The sequence below is a fragment of the Lipophrys pholis genome, assembly GCF_963383615.2.
Source record: "Lipophrys pholis genome assembly, chromosome: 21".
NCBI lineage: Eukaryota > Metazoa > Chordata > Actinopteri > Blenniiformes > Blenniidae > Lipophrys > Lipophrys pholis.
In genome coordinates this window covers 8,098,906-8,119,287 of record NC_137649.1, presented here as the reverse complement: position 1 = coordinate 8,119,287, position 20,382 = coordinate 8,098,906, and the positions used below count along the sequence as shown (strand labels likewise).

At 41.9% G+C, this 20,382-nt stretch overlaps 1 protein-coding gene across 1 annotated transcript in view; it reads left to right on the top strand.

Moving 5' to 3' along the window:
• The window catches only part of nbas (NBAS subunit of NRZ tethering complex), a 174,594-nt gene that overhangs the window by 59,688 nt on the left and 94,524 nt on the right, over positions 1–20,382 (top strand). The window contains exons 27-35 of the mRNA XM_080490409.1: positions 2,105–2,167; positions 3,846–3,968; positions 4,175–4,277; positions 4,538–4,615; positions 4,743–4,897; positions 8,758–8,870; positions 12,305–12,418; positions 17,288–17,401; positions 19,815–19,972. Of these exons, the coding sequence (XP_080346535.1) occupies positions 2,105–2,167; positions 3,846–3,968; positions 4,175–4,277; positions 4,538–4,615; positions 4,743–4,897; positions 8,758–8,870; positions 12,305–12,418; positions 17,288–17,401; positions 19,815–19,972 (1,021 nt within the window). The remainder of the gene's footprint in view (positions 1–2,104; positions 2,168–3,845; positions 3,969–4,174; positions 4,278–4,537; positions 4,616–4,742; positions 4,898–8,757; positions 8,871–12,304; positions 12,419–17,287; positions 17,402–19,814; positions 19,973–20,382) is intronic.

The following is a 20,382-nucleotide window of genomic DNA, read 5'->3' as shown; positions in this document are numbered from 1 at the left end:
ACTTAACATTTCTCAAGAGTGATTTCTCCTACTTACTAAGCGCCGAAATTGCCATCCCAGTCGAGAATATTAGTTTTACAAGCCAAAGGAGAAACTATGACTTAGGAGTTTCAACCCAATTTTCCCGATGTATTTTGTGAGACAGCTTAATAAGGTCTCAATCTGCTCACAAGAAAGTATCATGCAATCCGTCAACGAGGGGAGGAAATGCAGAACTTGGACAGGGGATTAAATGGTGAGGAAGAGGTGGGTGTCAAAAAAGAGGCTGAGCAGCGCCAGTCGGGGAAGAAAAGGATGCAAAGAAAATGTATTGAAAGGTCAAGATTTTGCCGAAAACAGAGAGCTGATGCGTTCAAATGAACAGACACAGATGTGCTCAGACACACACGGCAATGCTCAGCCCAGAAGGTTGTTTCGTCAGGGTCAGCACTCTAGTGGGCCACGGGCCTGCCTGACCCAGAATCCTTTGCCTCAAGGCAAAGCATCCTGGGGTTTTATTTTTAGTGGGGAGTCGGTGCAACCTCTCAGTGGTCGGCCACACACCCACACTTACTCAGTACACTGTGCAAGCATAAGTACACATGGATGCATGTCCTTGGACAATGTGCACATACTTCATGATGCAAAGAATTCTCTGCTTTTTGGTCAACAATATTTTTTTATTATTCTAGATAATTATTTTAACTCTTTATAGGCTGTTCATTGCAATACCACATCCTGGACTGCCATTGAAGGACATTACAATACTTAAAGAAAACTAATTAGTCTGTGTTGAAGACATTCTGGAGAGGAGCTGGGTGAATTCACTGGACTCGACCATGATGCAGAGAGTTTATTACAGATGAGGTTCAGATATATCTTGGAGAATTCACAAAGAGCAGTACATCACAGAGGACTTGCTACCCCGGTTCAGAGGAGCCAACCTCCAGGGAATCCGGGGAAACATATTCATGAAGAGACCAAAAACATGTGAAATAGGCAGTATTTAGATAAGGAAGTGTACTGTATGTACTGTGTGAGGCTGCTTTGTCACAGTTAGGGCATGCTGACATGTTGACGGCCTTTGGACTGTATGACTCCTGTCAGTGTCACAAAGTGCAGCAAACTGTCTCTCATATGATAAACTAGGAGCTGAAAGGTCCGACCAAGTTGTATGGAATCTATAAGGAAGAGTGACAGTGGTCAATTTTCTCTTATCAGTGTTGAACTATGTTGTACTTACACACAATAAAATAGGCTAAAATGCATAATGACTAAAAACACAGTTCCTGGATTAAAAAATAAAGTCTAAATTAAATACATTTGTCCCTGGAAAAACATTTGCTTCATCCTGTTGTGTGCCAATATTCTTCTATGAAATGTATTGAAAAAGTGCACTACTTTGTGTGCAATGCTTAAAAGAATCGTTTTTAATTAGGGTCCGAGTACTGAAAGTGTAATATTATTATTATTCTACAAACATCAGTTTTTCTGATTGGCTGATCTGATACAATCTTCAGTTAACTGAGAGAATACTTTTCCTGTCCGAGGGAAATGATACTTTATATCTGAGAAATGAATAGAACTATCAGGGCCTGTCAGCAGGAATGATTCTGAAGGTTCAGGGGAGAATCTTTATTTAGATTAGTCCACATCTGAACATTGGGGAATGTGGAGTGAGGTGTACGTGCTCCGTTCTGGCTGAAACTTTACACGATGCATGAGAGTGCACATCTGATCACAGCCATATGACAACTACCACCATTGGCCATAGCGCCACCTGCTGGTAACAGGAAGTGGGGTGACATGCACACCTTGACATACGACGCATTCCGACGTGTGTGGGTGTGCGAAGACCCGTTCAACGCCACTTGCAGCTTTAATGGGCAATTATTGTCTTCAAGTTAAAGGCTTCAGTCATGTGAACTGACTGTAAGGAAAAGTTTTTTTGTTTTTTTTCAGAAAACAGGAACAAAACATACCAACAGTAGCACATATGTCAATGTTCAGACTGCCAATGTGATTGTGATCAATGCAGTTATTAGTTTGGAAAGGAACAAGATCAATTGTAAAAGATGTCCATTATAATCATGTCTGATAATTTGCTTGCTCTATTTTTCGACAGGCCTGAGACGGACGTCACTGCTTCACTCCATGATCAGGTGGACAAACTGGAGAAGCACCTCAGGTATTGTAGCTCATCCACATCGTCCGTATTGCCTATTGCTTTGCTTTCAATTTTACTTTCTCTTACAGCCCCATTCATGTCAGATGTGCAGATGAGTGCTGAACATGAGTTCATTCCAGTTGGAGATATGACGATTTGTTGGCTTTCGTGCTCTCTAACAGCTTGACTTGAATGTCTTTAGGTTTTCACAATAATTTGAACGAAACGGGGCTTTTACCAGGGGTTTTCATCCACAGAAATCTACAGTACCTGTTGGCAGGGCGTTTAAAGTGTTGACAGGAACAAGCCCTTTAGTTTTGTGATTAATGGTCCATGGCTAGGTAAATGTTCACTGTGTAGCACAGCTTATTACTTCCCTCTTCCCATTATGTGCCTGATGGGAAACACTAAGGAGGAGAGGAGGCTTGAACTCATGGTCAAGACAGACAGACAGATACACACACGCACGCACGCACACACACACACACACACACGCATGCACGCGGTATCAAAGGACCAGCGTTGGTCCCGTGGTGTTTGAATAGCCTCTGGCATTTCCTCTGTTACAGGTTATAATCACCAGTGTTCTCCATCTCTCGCCTTCTGTCTTTTTTTTTTTTTTAATATACGCTCTGTTCTTCACCAATCTGCTCTGGGTGAACTTCCAAATACAGACTAGTGGTGAGTAGGAAGGAAGGAGGATAAGGATGAAGCACAGGAGCCTGAAGGGAATTGGAATATGGAGGAGGGAGGAGCGACAGGAAACACAGTGTTAGGGCTGGGCGCACCCTTTACAGATGAAGCTCGGTACACATACGCAGATACACACACACACACACACAGCCATGCACAAACACACCTCAGGGAACCTGGAATGTGAGTGCATGTATATTTTGTGCTGAAGTATTGTGACTCACACACAGACGCACACCCAGATGAATCAGGCAGTAAATGCAAAGTGTCTGCTCTTCCAGTGCCTCCAGAATATAAGCAGTTTTCAGCTGCTGCCACGACCGCTTGCTGGCGCATTAATATGTGCACCGGGAACATGCAGACCCCCCCCCCCACACACACACACACACACACACACACACACACACACACACACACACACACACACACACACCTACACCTGTTTACTATGGTAATGAGTTGCAGTAGAGAGTGAACATCTGTAGCAGCACGACCCTGTTGAGACTGGGGGTGCCATGCTAATCCCTCATGCATGCGCGCGCACACACACACACACACACACCCTTGCAGCCATATAAGGCTGTCTACGTTCCCATACTCCCAGACACGCACACTTACAAAGAGGTGCCGTCTCTTTGACGTGCAGTTTATCACGCTGCTCTTCAGTCTTTCGCTGCGCTTTCTCCTTCTGCGATGTGGCTTGCAAATGACTTTCTCCTGCCAAAATAATGAACAGCTTAGAGCATACACATCCTCTGTCTTTCTTTGGATTGTTCTCTGGTTTTATTTTGCCATGTATCTTTTTTTTTGTCATTTGCAACTGTGATACCTACAGCTGCCAGTCAGCCTGTCTACTTAACTCTTTTTTTCCCCCCTACTGAATAAACATGATGAATAATGCACTTGGAAAAACACATGTTTGTTTTAGTTTTTCATTGTGTGATTTTCCTATTGCTGTGATTATACCTGCCATAACCCACTGTATAACATGGCGTATGCTTAACAGCGTGGTGGAGGTTCTGGAGAAGCATGGACTGCAGAAGCCCATCTCGTACGTGAAGAACAGCCAGAGCAGCGAAGAGGAGGCCCACCAACTGATGATCAAACTGTGCCGTCACACTGGCCGCAAGTAGGATGTTCGAAAGATGCATTTGCATGAATAAGCTCAGAGCCACGTCTGCGTTCATCTTTTGAATATGCATTTTTTTTTTTTTATCATTTTAGTTTTTATTCTTGTTATAATCTTAGAAATCATATTTTTATACTTGCAGATGATCTCCCTTTGCCTCTGGAATGTATTGCTGAATGACAGTCAATGTAACTGTTTTTGTACAGAACCCCTCCAGTGAGTGAAACTGTGTGGAGAGGTCTACTGCAGGATCTGCTTGACATGCAGCAGAATGTTTACACGTGTCTAAAACCAAAGACCTGCCATCAGGTAACGCACAAGCGCACATTATACGACTGACTTTAGAATCCAAACCAGTTCAATGAGATGCTCATTGTCTATATATTTTGTGTCTTTTCTGACATTTTGGTCCATGTGTGCCATACTGAACTGCATGATTTGACTTCCAGAACCTCTCAGCTTGAACTTTTGAGTAATTCTAATGTTTTTTAGTTCAATAATGCAGCTTACAGTAGACTATTAAATAGACTCTCCTCTTGTGTAACATCCTCTTCCCCCGACTGCTGCAGGTCTTTGTCGAGTCCCTGCTGTGCTCCAGCCGTGTGGAGAATATCCGTCTGGCAGGGCAGCTCATGCATTGCTCCATGGTACGTTCAATGAGATTTTCCTTCACAGAGCTACGCTCACTCTGACCATTTGGTTACTCAAACATCAAGCCTTTCATGATGAAATGTGCCGTCTCATTGCCCCCCACATTGGCGTTGATGGTTTCAGGTCAGTCAGGATGTTCCTGTCAGCTTGTCTTTCCGGGGAAAAGGTTATGCTATGAAGGTGGCCTACAATAACAGCGTGGACTTAGTACTGGCCGCAGCCCGAGAGTACTTCAACTCCTCCACAGCACTAACAGACCCTTGTATGGGTCTGGCCCGGTGAGTAGGTGTATTCCATATGCAGATGGATGGACTTTCCAACATCCTCTGTTTTATATAATGTTTGAGTTCATGATATTAATGGAGTATAAACTGATACAGCGCACATTATGACTTTTTAGAATGAGGCAAACTTGTTTAGAGTAAATCAAGGGAGTTTAACTCGGGTGTCGAGCTGAGATATCGGTGATGCTGCCATGAGAGAGAGTGAATTCACTGCTGGCAAACCAGCATTACCAAGCAATTCGTAAAAAATGTTGTTTTTTTTCTCGACAATTTACTCAAGCATAGCAGAAACAATGCAACACTGAGACCTGAGCTGCGATATCGGCCATGTTGTCAGGGTGAGTTGTCAGCCCACTTCAGATGAAATTGGGCTGAATGTGGCCCCTGAGATAAAAATGTGTTTGACATATCTGATTTAACTGTTGACAAAGTGAGAATCTTCAAACCTTTCCCTAAGGTTTCAATGTAGTTTTTTTTTGACAATATGATTTTTTCCCCCCGGTTTTCTTCATAAGGAGCTCAAACCGTTTTGAAGGAGAGGTAGATTTGATCTACCCAGGCCATACAATTTTCAGTTACAGGAAAATCCCAATGTGGGTTATAGAAACACCGCCACAATCAGGTTTTGTGATGAAACTTTTTTTTTATTTATGTGGGTGTTTTTTTTCCTCCTCTATGGCTGACCAAGAATAAAATGATGGTGTTTGCTTTTGTTTAATCTCCCGCTGTATGTAACATATAGTATAAACCAAGTGAAGTATTCGAATGTGTCTCTTGTTGGTTTCACAACCCGGAAGGGGGCCGGTGGGTGTCTAACCTTACCGTCTGTTCCTGGTGGGGAAGTGGGACAGTAATTGGGTCGTCATTCATTTATAGTAACTAATACAGTGGCCCCCCTCCGCACACTTGGACAACATCATCCATTGTAACTCTCCCACTGCGTGTGGGTGTGTGTCTTTGTGCGCGCACGCTTGTTGTGTGCAGATATCGGGCAAAAAGTCGTGTCTGAATGTGGGCCTGTTGCTTTGAAATTAATAGTCCATACGGACTGGCTGCCCGTGTCCTTTAGATCAAAATAACTGCTCCGCAGACACACATTATATCCTCCGCACTAAACACCAAACACAGTCTCGCCTCGATACACATATTGCACTTACCTGTGTCCTAAACAAACATATTCACCTGCACTAGGTGAGAGTTTATATGAGGACAAGGACAGACACTGCTTTTGAAATATAATAGTCCCTTCTAAGTGGTAAAAAATATTTACAGCATCGTTCAGGAAACCCAATCTGTGACTGACATTCTCATTCACACAAAGTAATAAACGAAGGGCAAACATGTAAAAGTAGTTAAAGTTCTGAAAATATGTTATTATCCCCAGTGCATGAAAATAACTACATTACTCACAGACAGAAAATAAAGTTGGGTTTGGTGGAAGGTCTTCTTTGCCACATTGGTAAAGAACTTGCATTTGTAGGATGAGCAGCAAAGCTGAGTTATGCGAGTTGCGCCTATAAAAATATTATCCGTATCTTCAATCTTCTCTGCTGTCAACAACAAGAAATGGTACTACAAATACCTTGGAAGCACCATTTAAAATCAAATTAATCAGGCTTTGCAATGGTACGAGATGTATTGTCAAAAAGCAAATAATTCATCTACCAAGCACAACTTTCTGTAGTTTTTGTGCCTATATTTTCCACAAACACTTAAAGCCACAGAGACAATTTCAGCTTTCAAGCTTACTGCTGTTGTTTACTAAATCCACACTGTTATGGTTGTTTTCTTTCTTGTTTCTAATCGCGTTCGACTCTTGCACACTTCATATCACATGCAAAACACATTGGATGTACTCACCCAAAAGCTTATTTTTCCATATATTTTCACCTTTGTATGTAGACAATGTGGATTTTGATTCATAGCCTTTTTTTTTTTTTTCGCATTTCCTCGACTTACCTTTAGTTGTTGCTGAAACAAAGTTGTGGAGGATACACTGCTTTCGAGGGCCTTTATTTAAAAACAAGGTGGAAACTACTTTGAAATAAACCCTAAAGGCATGATTCATTTTGCTGCTTCTTGTCTCCCTCACTTTTCAGAAAGCTAATTTCCAAAGATTTTTGTATGAGCAGGAGAGAATGCTCCTGCAGAAATAACACACAATTGAAGCAAGAGGGGGAAAAAAGTGCAAAAAGCAAAGGGTGATTGCATCAGTGTGCTGCTGTTCAATGTGCTGGTGCACAGCTTGGTCTGGTCAAAAGAAGGGCAAAGTGTCTGCTCCTGTGTTTTCATTGATAGCTGCAATACAAGTGTTAACTTGTGTGCTTTTGTGTCTGTTCAACACAAGGTAGTTAATCTGCAAATCACAGAGTAAAGGCTGCAAAGAACATCGTGACTCTTGAAGCCGAAATAGGATGTTTTCACAGCCGCCTTTACTGAGGCCGTCTACACACGCGCACACGCATACACGCACAGACATACGCCTGCAGATACTTCACAGCAAGGGTACATAATCAGTATGCCCTCTTTCTGTCTCTCATTCGCCCATCCACCGCCCTTTCCTCGCTCTCATCGTTGCCAGGACAAACCTCTTGTTCCTTGGCAAGAACATCAGCCATGCTCAAAGAGTGAAAAGCTCTGTGGAGGGTTTTGCATAGTGTTTGTACTTCAGTTAACAATATTGAGCCGCGTTGTTTTTAAGATGTATAGTTTAGATTTGTCTCATTATGCTGGATAGGATTATAGGGTACTCTCTCTCTCTTGAAGTTTTCTCTATTTATTCACTTTGAGTGTGAAACACTGAGGCCTTCCTCTATTGAACATATATCCCAAGGACAAATTTCCTCCGCCCCACTTAACCACCGCTGACGTCATAAGTCCTCTATAAGCTGTTGTTTCCTCTTGGATTTATGTTATTCAGAAATTATTTGGGTATGCTAGCATTTATAACAGACACACACTCACACACATTAAATATACCGGTACTTAAGCTACGCAATGTAGCACATAATCCTATTAGGGGTAATGAGTGGGGATTGCATTACAAGAGAATACGGCCTGATTGCAGATCCATCATATTAGTCTAGACTTTGTAAGTGAATCTGTTTGCAGAGTCATATCAAGACGTTTGGACTTAAAACTCAATTACTTTTTGCTCCAACTTTGAAATGGGGAAAAATTAAATAATATTCCCTATTTTTAATCCGTACATCCATCCATCCATCCTCTTTGTCCCCGTGGTATCTCAGTGTATGGCCAATATTTTGTTATTTACCTCATCGGTGCTGCTGAGCTAACTGATGGTTTTTTCCTTTTGAAACATTGATAGATATGAGATCAGAAGTTCACCACTGTGTTCACGTAGATTTTCCAGGAGGCTATTCTGTCTTACTATAGGCATTTATTTTTCTGATAACTTCTTACTTTGACCTGATACATTCCACACAGACATCTTTAACTTTTAATTGTTTATTGCTAAAAAAACCAAAAAAACCTTTGGTGACCTTTCTTTAGAGGGTATTTGAAATAGTGTGTGCTTTGCCAACAGCTATTCCATTTGCTACTGAGGCCAACGCTGTAACAACATGTTGGTATACATCCTTATGCATGACTGAACCTCATTAGGGAAAAAAGAAACTCACTTGTAGTTGTCGGATTGAAGGGCAAAAATGGACCATTGAAGACTCAAATAAGGGTTTCTTTTAACCTTTTATAGGTTCATTTCATAGTCTGTGCCTTTCAACTTTTGTGTGAATGAAGTGAAATAGTGTAACTATAGAAGTGTGACTTTCAATTTGTTAAGTTTTTGCCACAGCAGGCCGATTGTTGGTGACGTGTGTGGTTATCATTACTAGGGCATGTCTCCAGCTGATCACAGACTGTCCTCCGGCCGTCCAGGAGGAGCTGGACCTCATCAATGCCCTCAGCCAGCTGGATGATTTCAGTGTCAACATCCTGCCACTGCAAGGTAACGCGGTCTCGTCTGGAAAAGGACAAAAAAAAAAAAAAAAAAAAGTTGCTAAATTTTAACACATGCTTGTTTTATTGGACTCTTATTTTGTAATCAGATGTGCTCAAGGCCACATATGGAAACGATGCAAGGACACTTGCTCATCACCATCCTCTACCCACAAACCAGCCTGTGTCCCTCTCCGCTGTCACTTGCTCCATCCCTCCATATGTTACCTCTATGTCTAAATATATGGTTATTTATGGATCAACTGTTGAACAAACAACATCTGCTTGATGGCCTAATTAGGATTGAAGTGTTGAGTCTGTGTGTGCGCTCTCCTACACATAAACACACACATCCTTCATATATTTCTACTCCAGCTCTGCATCTCACCAATCTGTATTCACCGCTACACTCTGGCTATCGTTCCTCTCTCGCCCCTGACTCCTGTACCCTGCACAGTGTTTTCCGGGAAAGCATCTTTGTTAGAGGAAGCAGTAGAGCTGGATTGAACCAGCTTGGCCCCTCATTGCCTCACCTCTACACCGAGGTGTTGTTTGCCCCCGAGGCCTTTGCTCCCTCCCCCCCTTTGCCCTCAACGAATCAACCTGCCTGCATAGACAGAAAAAGCTATAAACCGCTCTCCTTCTCTCTCTTTTTGATAAATTTTATGTTGTACTTTACCTTTCTGATCCTTTTTTCATTGCTTTTACTCTCCTTGTGGGGTACACACATTATTTTGTCAATGTCCACTTACAAAGTGAAAACTGTAGCAGTCTTAAGAAGACAAAAAATTGAACAGAGGAAGGAAGGGGACAAATGGAAGAGAATGAGCTATAGTAAAGAGAAAAGAGCAGAGGTTCCTTTCTTGTATTGTATAGATTTTGTATCTGCGATTACTGTCTAAGGCCCATTTTTAGTGCTTGGGGCCTGACTGACTTTGGGGGTCCGTATAGCCTGCCATGCGCTCGTTTCATTTATCTGCACACACACATAGAAAAAGAAAATGCACTGCCCCTATGAGTTCACATTCTCAGAGATAAACATGCAGAAGTATGAAGTCGTAGGATTTGAGCATAGGTAATCCATCTTAAGCTGCTTCCTGCAGCCCTCCTACAAAGCCTAAGGCGATGCTTCATACAAACCAGCCTCCCCTGAATTCCCTCTAGGCCTTGCCCAAAGTGATGCCAAGCCATGAAGATCCTCAGTGGGGTGCAGAGAACACACCGAGGCCCGCAAAGGCTCTAAACACACCATCTCTTAGGTTTTCAGCTCAAGCTTGAAAGAATATGGAAATTGATTTCAAAGAAATTCAGCATTTGGAACTGAACTGATGAAAAAGTTAGAATCTCACATATGTTGGAAATAAAATAAAACACTGCAATGAAATATGAAAATCTGATTTATTTTGAAGGCAGTGGAGTCCAATCCTGCTCCTGGAATGTTCACATGCAGTGAAGGCCTTATCATCAGGCTTTCATAAGAGCCTATTGATGAAATAATCATTAATTTCGTGTGTTGTGAAGCTGGGAACTGGGATAGTTACCAGTTGGGAAGATCTCGTATAACAATGCAATGCTACTTATTATTATTGTGCAGACAAACTCATCACATCTATTAACCAAGCGGAGATCAAATTGGGAGTCAACAACCACAGCCTGTTATAAAAGGTTCTTACTTAAGAAGACAAAGTCTGTTGTACTGAAGTGCCAAGAAGGATTCTGGTAAAGAGCACCAATGAACAAGAGCAAAAATAAGCCGAAAATATCCAATTACTGCTTGGACTTTGTTCTTTTTTATAACTTTCACCAAAATCACTTCCTGGTGAGTGACCCCCAAACTTTCCTCCTTCCCTGTGGGAAGCTCCCACTTTGACTGAAGTCACATGCTTTATTCTCACTGGGGTGTAGGACTCCTACTGGCTCCCAGTTACTAGTGAATGACAGTGGATCATCAGGTCCAAGACTGGAAACCACTGGTTTTATGAGCAAATGAATTAAATGAAGATTGTGAAATCATCCCCCCTTCCCAAAAAACCCCCACCTGAAACATTTAAGTGTCGTCCCACATATTGTTTATTGTGCACAAAAAGAAAGAAGAAAAACGCTGTGGGAGACCAAACAGCATGTTCAAATGAATGAATCATCAATCAAACAGATGCTGGTATATTTGAACGGAGTCCTTGATCAGAGATTGATGTAATTATAAAACATTAATTAAAAAAATAAAACAGCTGTATGTAGCATCTGATATTCTGTAAAATGGCTCCTCACAAATGCCATAATGACATTGACATGCAAATAGAGATACAATCACATAAAACCATCTGTCAGTCCATCCAGATTTTCTCTGACTGTATCAGGTTCAGGGTCACCGGGACTGGAGTCACCCAGCTGGCTGCGTACGCACACATCGATCACAGGCCGAACACAGAGAGACAGACACACACTCACGTTTACATCTAATTTACTCACCACTTAATTCATGTTTATTGGTTGGTGGGATGAATTCTGAGTACTCAGAGTATACCAATGCATGCCCTGAGAAGATACTAATTCAACACACATAAAGGCCAAACTTGAACTGAGGAATTGTTTTTGCTGTGAGGCGAGTGTGCTAACCACTACACCATTGGTGAGACCAATTTTGGGCTTCTATGAATTAAACCTGAACATCACCTTTTTTGTTGCACCTCTACACAACCGAGAAACAAAAATTAAACATTAAAACCCCCAAATAGTTTTGGGCATCCAGACGCAGACGGACATGGCCCGGAGCTTTTAGCCCGAAGGCATTTTGGCAAGCAGGTTAGGTGATACATATGTGGATATTTTGTGTTAGTGTTTAGAGATCATCTTATAAAAATGTGATTGAATTGTGTGTTTTCAGGCCTCAAAGTTTTCAATATTTTTTCAGTGAGTGATGCGAACAATTTTGTCAGTGTTGTTCAATCTGCTGATGGTTGTCAACATTATGGGCGCTTATTTTATTTTAGAAAAGAACACAATGTCCATTTTTGGGAAAACAAAACGGAAAAACTATAAATCCTGCTTTAAATCCCTTTTTTTGATTGATTTGTGCAGCTGTAACGTTTGAGCGTTTACATTGAAAATGCATGTTATTTAAACTTTTTACACACTCGTATTATAACCAGGAGTTGAACAGAATCCACCTCCCTATTTTTTTTTATGTAATTTTGTATAATTGTAGGAAATCAATATAGACAGACAATGTCTAAATCAATCTGAGTTGATATAGGCTGGGTTAGACCACAAAATAAAATGCAGCCTTTTATTATGTTCCTGACATCGTGACAGCAGCTGCATCTTTCACTGCACATAATGTCCCCCTCACTTTCTCATCAGCTGTAACTTGTTTCATATTGAATATAGTAATTAACCAAACAAGTCTGACACGCCTCCCATTTGCGCTCCTTGTCTTCCCTCCAGTGCGACTGCGATCAAACCGTCTCTCACTCATCGAGGAGTGCATCGCCCACTGCTCCTCGGCCTACAAGCAATCCACCACGCTGCTCAACCTGGCCGTCCTTCTCCGAGTGTCAGGTATTTGTGGACCGCAGTCGCACAAGACGACACTTCATCTGCCACCGCGAGCTCTAATTGCGTTTCACAACTGTGGAGTTTTTATCATGTGAAGACGCGTTTGGGAATAATGCTCAATAAACTACACTTCTGTGGTGGCAGTTTCATGACACATGGCTCCTGCGATGAAGTGAGAAAAGACCACCTACACAGTCGTACGCCAGCATGCGTGGGTACTTCTCGCGAGTTTGCTGACAGTTCTCACACAAGAGGGAAATTCATCTTCGTGAGAGGTGCTGCAGCTTGCAATAGCAAAAAATCCATACTCGCATGCATGCACGCGCACACACACGCACACACACGCACACACACACACACCACAAATGTGACTTTGTGTGCTATCGGAACCCTTTTTTCTTTCTCTTCAGGGCCGGACATTAGAGTTCTTAGAGCAGCAGTCCACTTGTTCCATTAAATCCACGTGACTGTGTATGAGGGTTTACTATCCTTATTGTCATCATTTTCCATTTCCCTCTGCAGTTATTCAAGTAAATTAAGCTTGAGTGAAGTTTTTGAGACTGGAACTTTCTTAAGTGGCACTCTCATCTCACAGCGAGAAGGTTGTGGGTTCAAATACCGGCTGGGCCTTTCTGTGTGGAGTTGGCATATTTTCTCCCAGTGTGTACGTGGGTTTCCTCTCACAGTCCATAAAACATGCATGTGAGGTTAATTGGTGCAGCCCTCGCCCATATTTAACTGGAATTGATTCCAGCACTCAATGACTCTGCACAGGATAAATCGATATAGCAGATGGATGGATAGACTTTCTTAAATAGAAATGTGCTTTTGCTGCGTCCATCTTATCATGTATCTAGGCACTTGTGAGTCAGCCCCTTTGAAGCTCTGTTTATTCCCTGGTGTTGCTTGAAATCCCACTGACAAAACTATTGATCCATCTTTTATAGCCGGCCTATGCTGGAAGGGATTCAGTTTAATATGACAGTTATATACTCAGAATCTTAGTTACTTCAAACTAGTTAACCCCAGGTTAGGTGTTTTTATTGTCTGAAAGACCTTGATAAATGCGTTTGAGGGAAACAATAATGCTGACAAACAATGTGTCTCACACTAACATAAATTTATTGTATAGCAAAGGCTATATAGCAATCTCCTAAGACCCCTATTTTCAATTTGTAACATCATCACTGAGAGTCCCAGTCATAAAAACTTTACGTTGCTCCCAGGCTGTGGAAATAAGATGCAAGAAGTATTGTGAAGATTATATATTGTGAAAAAAGAACTTCACTCTGTCCTGGAAAAAACTGAAGTGCTTGTTTGTCTGCACGCTAACTAAACAAGGATTCCAAGTAGTGACCACCAAGGACGGCCACTATAATGGAAGGAAGGACACAAACACAAGGCGGTGTTTTTTTTTTAAATTTTAGAGAAAATGGTCTGGGATCATTTTCTGAGAAGTAGACCATCAGTTTTTTATAGGCAATGAAATATTGCTCGTAATGAAAGGAACAGCCTACCTACATTGAAACATGTTGGAGTTTTCCCTCATGCTACAGGGGCTGCTTTGCTGCCTCTCATACTGGAGGCAATGAGTGTATCAAAGGAATGATGAAATCAGAAGATTATCAAGAAACCTTAGAGTTGAGTGTGTTGCTGAATGTCAGAAAAAAAAAAATAGGTTTAAGGTGAAGGATTCGAGTCTTTCAGCAAGACAGCGACCCAAAGAGCACATCCACAGGCATAAAGGAGCGGTTTAGAAGGAGACGATGGATCGTTTTTAACCATCCAGCCATGAGCCCTGACCTAAATCCAAGTCAGAACCTTTGAAGGAAGCAGTCCTCCACAAAAATATTAAGAACTTGAAGTTATCCCAATGAAAAGTGCAAAAGTGTTTCCAATAGTCAAAGAAAACTTTAAAGGGTGGTTGTAGTGAAATAAGGTTAATGAACAAAACAGTTGTTCAAGGTACCCAATACATTTTAAAGCACTTCAGAAAATGACATATATTTTAGAACAGTGGTGTCAAACATAAGGTCCCTGGGCCAAAACCGTCCCGCAAGAGGCTCCAATCTGGCCAAACCACCGAGCAAACGGAAAAAAGTTGCGAAGAAACCATTGCATTTTTGGCCCAATTTATCAGGGTGTGTTTGTAAAGACATGCATGCAAATGGTCGCAAAATGCAACAGTTATATAATTTGGAACCAGAAGGTGTCATTAAAATTGGCATTAAGTTGAGATTATGGGAATTTTTGATACTATTTACAAAACATTTTACAAAGCCATAGACTTAAAATTCTAACACGTTGAAATTGAAAGGCCACTATTTTACCAGTCCGGTCCCACTCGGGATGATATTGGGCCGTTTGTGGCCCATCTACTAAAATAGTTTTGGCACTTGTGTTATAGATGACGTTTAATAATGTTTAAATTTGTGAATTTCTAAAGGGTGGAGAACCGGACTCTGGATCGGAAAACTCTTACGTTGAAATCCCACTGCTGACAAGTCACCACTGCTCCTAGCGTGTATGGTTCCAGTAGACTGTGAATAGGATGTGCATAACGCAGAGAAGTAATTTCCCCCCAACGAATGAAGTATTCGCTCTTCCTTCTCTCACATATTCTTCTATCTATAACAGGGTTGTCAAACATATGCCCCTTAGGCCAAAACCAGCAAATCAGGGCATCTAAACCAGCCCACAAGATACCATGGCAATTGTAAATATGACAAAGAGCACACACACTGGTTTCCTAATATAATAAATCATGAAGACAGTACACAGAGCATCAGACAGCATTAGCATGAAAGCTATACTGGCAGGGTGAGAATATGCAAGCTGAGGGCTGGGTGGTAGTTAACAGAAAAAAATTAAAAATACAAGTGACGGGTTGTTCTCAACATTTGTTGAAAGAAGCACAAATGAGATTTTCCAGTTTTAATCCCGAACCCCAAAAAGTGAAGGGAAAACTGTTGTCATCAGACTATAATTATATCTCTTTGCTGCCCCCAAACTTTTTGAGCTCGATCCAGACTGTATGTGGCCCCGAAAGCAAAATGAGTTTGACATTCCGGATTTACGAGATTCAATTCATTCATCTATCTGCCCCTTACTCATTTCTATCCTTTCATGTCTTTTTTTTGATATCTCTATAAAAGAAAATGGTTCCCACTCAACAGAACTGTGCCACAGTTAGCCAGTTAAAACCGTTTAATTGTCCATCAGTTGACCTAATGTCAAAGACCACAACAACAACCAATAGCATGGAGTGTCTCTGGTTTCAAGGAGAATCCAGGTTTTCATCCTTTCACTTGTTCTCCAAAGTTCCACCATCACCCTGTCTTCTCCCTTCCCTGTCAATCTCACTCAATACATTTTGTTCTTCTCAGGAATATGTGCTTGACTTTTCTGTGTCTGTTGCTGTTGCTCTTCTCTCTTTAGCCCTGTGTCGCTTAACTCGTACTTCTGTCTTCCCTCCCCGGGGCCTGTCACCAGCAAAAGGAAACCTGCTAACTGGCCTTGTGGCATTTCTTTGACTGTGCTGCTCACATGCTGTCAGCAGGAAGCTCTCTGTGTGGCTTCAGAAAAAAAAAAAAAAAAAAAAACGGGCAAAGGGAGATAAGAGGAGGAATAAACAAATTTTTAAATAAATAAATGTAGGAGGGAGGCTTTTGAAGGGTGCATAGCTCCGGGGCTCTGTGGTGAATATTTAATGCAGGTATCACCAGCATACCCGTTTAAAAACCCTTTGGGTTTGGTGTCTGCCTCCACACTAATGCTCTTTAAATCATTCAGGTTTATTGAGTAGAGGTAAGAAAAGAATGTTTTTGTCTGAATAAATCTCTAATTATCATGCTCCAAATATGCTGACTTGAAAGGAGCCTCACGATAAGCCCCAGGAGTCCAAACATATTAGTTTGAATGTTCACTGTTAGTTGTTTTTTCTGACGTTTCCTACATTTCATCACAGCCTTTGATTAGCCCATCAAGGACGGGGAGAGGTTTCAGTCGGATATCCATGATGTCGGATTTAGATCAGCTTGAGATAAATGCCAAGGGAATGTTTTTATGAAAGTGTTTGTAAGAAAACGAGAAAAAACAACAACACATGGGGTGAATGAAGGGTGTGCTGACTTGGGGCACTAAACGCCTCTATATTGAGGTCTCCACAGCCTTTGCAGAAACCATTTCACCAGTCACCCTGAAAATATTGGGCAAACACCTCTTTCCACATTTCTATCACTGTCACTGCACAACACACACATCCACAGACTGATCCAGTGCCGTCACCCTTTTCTGCATGTCGGTGCCCGTTCTTTGATCGTCCGAGCACAGGTTTGCTCAGAAGTTGTGTTTCAGCCCACACTGCGTTTGATCGGCCTGTCCTTTCCCTTTTGTTTGAGTGTACAGCAAGATCAAAGTTTGTCCTGAGCTGCCACATGAATGTTCAAGACACACACACACACACACACGCACACGCACACGCACACGCACACACGATTTATTCTTGTTTAGCGAGACAGTGGGATGGTATATTTTAATATTCAACACTTCCTCTTTGAGATGAACAGGCGCAGCAATAGGCTCATTTATGGCAGACACCAATTAATTTGTAGTATTCTTCCCCAGACTGTGTTGCAGCTAATGTGTGCGGATGTCCTTACATTCCAACTCTGAGCTCGTGGAAGAGGATCACCAGATGAAGTTGTAACGTGATTAACACTGTCTGTGATAGGCAGGAATATGAGATGTGCTGCTAATCTTTGACATGTTGACTTTCCAGTACGTTTTTCAAAAGATTTCCATGCACGCAGCCTGCTTCCGTCAACACCGATTTAAAGGAATATCTGTGTGTATGTGTGCGCCTGTGTTTAGGAGATGATGAGGCTACGCGAAAAGGACAAGTGCTGATGCTGCTGGCGGAGCAAGCTCTCCAGTGTCTGGATTTCAAGGCCTCTTACATCCACTGTCAGGACCTAATGGCTGCAGGTAGGTCGTCGACAAGAGAGCCGTGCAACGACTCACTGCGAGGCCGCTGACTGCGGTTGTCAGTACACTTCAAGAAACCTCAGAGAAACGACACTGCACTTTTGAATTAACATGCAAGCGACAGGTTTCTCTGTGAAAGTTTGTGCCTTGTCACTTTTGATAACTGGCCTCACTGTCGGAGACTGTGGTTAATTATGTGCTAGGTAATTGTAATTGAATGAAATCTTGCTCAAAGAGTAAAGAGGCTGTTTCACATAATTAGACTATTCGTACTTGTAATTCAGTATTGGGGGTCGGTGGGTCGGTGGATCTTTTTGGAAAAGAAATGCATGAAACAAATTGACGGCTCAAAAAATAAGGACACATCATTCAACTGTGGAAAGGTTTTGAAGTGATTCAGATAAACACACATTAGGAGAAAAGTTCCTTCAGTCAAATTGATCGTGTTTAAAGGGCAGCTTTTCGTATCTCTTAAGTCACGTCGATAAAGCTATGGAGGTTTGTCCAGAACCAGGCAGCTGTGCTTCAGGCTGCATTTCAGTCACCCCAAGGCAGAACGAAAACTCTCCGCTGCACCAGATGGTTCAGATTGTGGTTGATCCAATGAGGTTTGGCACAACAAAGAAATAAAGGACTGATTTCCCCATGCTATGAAATAGTCTGGAGGTTACTTTGTGTAGATATGACCCCTGCGAGACTCCTCATTGATTATTTCCAGTCAAAGCATCAAGAGAAGGATTGTATCGCCCTGAATGCAGTCACACAAAAACACCCACAAACAATGCTGCTCGAAACACCATTCGTGTCTCGGTTGCTACACTAATAAAAAGAAAGAGCTTTGGTGTAGCCACAGTCCAACATGTTCAGACAGTTTGGCGACAGCAGTATTCAATTGAAACTGCAAAACCTTGGCAGCAACTTTATTAAAATGAATCAAACAACCTGCTCATAAGCAGTATGAACTGGAGAGTATATTATGTTGACACTTTGATTTAAATTCAGTTTATTGTAATTCCGACCCATTGAATGTTTTCATAGATATACAAAACAATGATTTGGAACAATGTGGTTTTTATCACATTTCTATTGCATTGTTCTAACATCAGTAGGTTGAGCTGTTGTGGTAACTATCCAGACATCCGTCTCCGATTCGCATTTCATTAAACTCGGGAGCCTTGAGACGTTCTCAGCTGTAATTGGGTGAAAGACTCATTTCACCCTGGATAGATCATGAGTTCATGACAGAGAACAGCCAAACATACACAGTCACATTTACAGGCAAGTCAGCGTCACCAATTAATCTAACTCGCCTGAGGAAATTGGAATACCCAGAGAAGGTCGACGTGTATTTTTTCTTCTCCCCCCCCAAAAAATATACATATATTTTCAACCAGTATTTCAAATTATGCAGTTATCTATGCTTGGGTCATAATTGTTCATGGTTAATAGAATCTTGGTTATGACATGAGTTATTCCACAATCACAAGGGTGCTATTATCAACTATCCTTTATAATTTAAACCATTTACTTGGAACTGAAAATAAACCAAACCAAAGTGTCTCTCAAAGTCATTAAGTGGGGCAGACCTGGGTTGTCAGAAGTTGTTTTGCCATCTGTGTCTTACGTCCAACTACCACAACATGCAGAATACCAGAATACAATGCATGTACATAACTGTACGTGTGTATGTAAACTATCAATTTGAAAAAAAAAAACCATCCAGCTTCTGAGTTTCTAATGAGTAAAGTAAAAACTAACATTTAAATCTACACTTTCTACTTTCTACGTGAAGGATTTTAAGTGGTCAGTGAGTAATGAAAAGTCAATCGAAAGGTTCTGAGTCCTGCCACCTTCCTGAGCACCGGGAGGCAGTGTAGATGAGACAAAGGTGCCGGGGAGAGAGAGGCTGAGTAATCAGATAAGCAGCCGTGTTCTCCGTCTGCGAACGCAGTGGGAATAATTGAATCTGTTTGTAGGAATGAAGTCAAGGCAGCGTGTTGGTTTCTGACTGTGATGAAGCTGGAACAAATGTAGCACAGTTATTACAATGTGTCAGGCTGATATTTTCTTCAAGGGGAAATGTGTTTTAGACTTAAATGTGTATTAATGTCCCAGGGGCTGGCAAGGTTACTCTTTATTGTATTGCCTTATCTCTGCATTGCTCCCTTGGTATTTCGGTTCTGGATATTCATTCGTCTCATGCGGTACAAGCGCGTGTCCCACCTCCTGGATCATAAGGTGTTGATAGGATTGTGTCCTCTATCTGGTTGGATTCAGGGTTTCGATTAGAGTTGGACAGACACTTCAATATGAAACCCTCTCCTTTTTTACTTCGCTTGCCCGACTCCGTCTCACCCTGCCTTCTCACTGCGTTTCCTCTCTGCATTTTCTCAGCATCTCTTCGTCTCCTCAGGTTACAGCCCAGCGTGGGAAGTGTGTAGTCTTCTCGGTCAGTGTGAGGGTTACGAAGACCTGAGGGCTCGGCAAGAGCTGTTAGCCTTTGCTCTCACGCACTGCCCCCCCGACATCATCCACGGCCTCCTGGCCGCATCGAGTGACCTGCAAACCCAGGTTGGCTTTCTAGACACGAGCATTGATTATTATGTATTTTCATGTGAAGCCTGTGCCATCAGTCGCCGTTGAGAAATAAGAATGCGTGGATGAGCTCTCGGCAGAGCTTAAACACAGCGCAGGCAATCCGATCTCATAGGAAATCACACTGGAATTTCAAGCACATTGAATTACTTGTTTTTGTAGTTTAAACTGAATACATTTACATTTGATCACAGGCCCTTTTATGTCTTAAAATATTGTGTGAAAAAGAGTAGCTCAGGGCCAAGAGCCGCCGGCTGATGGAAGCAGCTAGCAGAAGTTTGCAATTGTCAACAAATGAAAGAGTCGGCTCGATAGTAAAAGCTAAAAAAAAAAAACTTTGTCATGAGAAACAAGTGATTAACTTCTGAGACTACTGACTGAAAGAT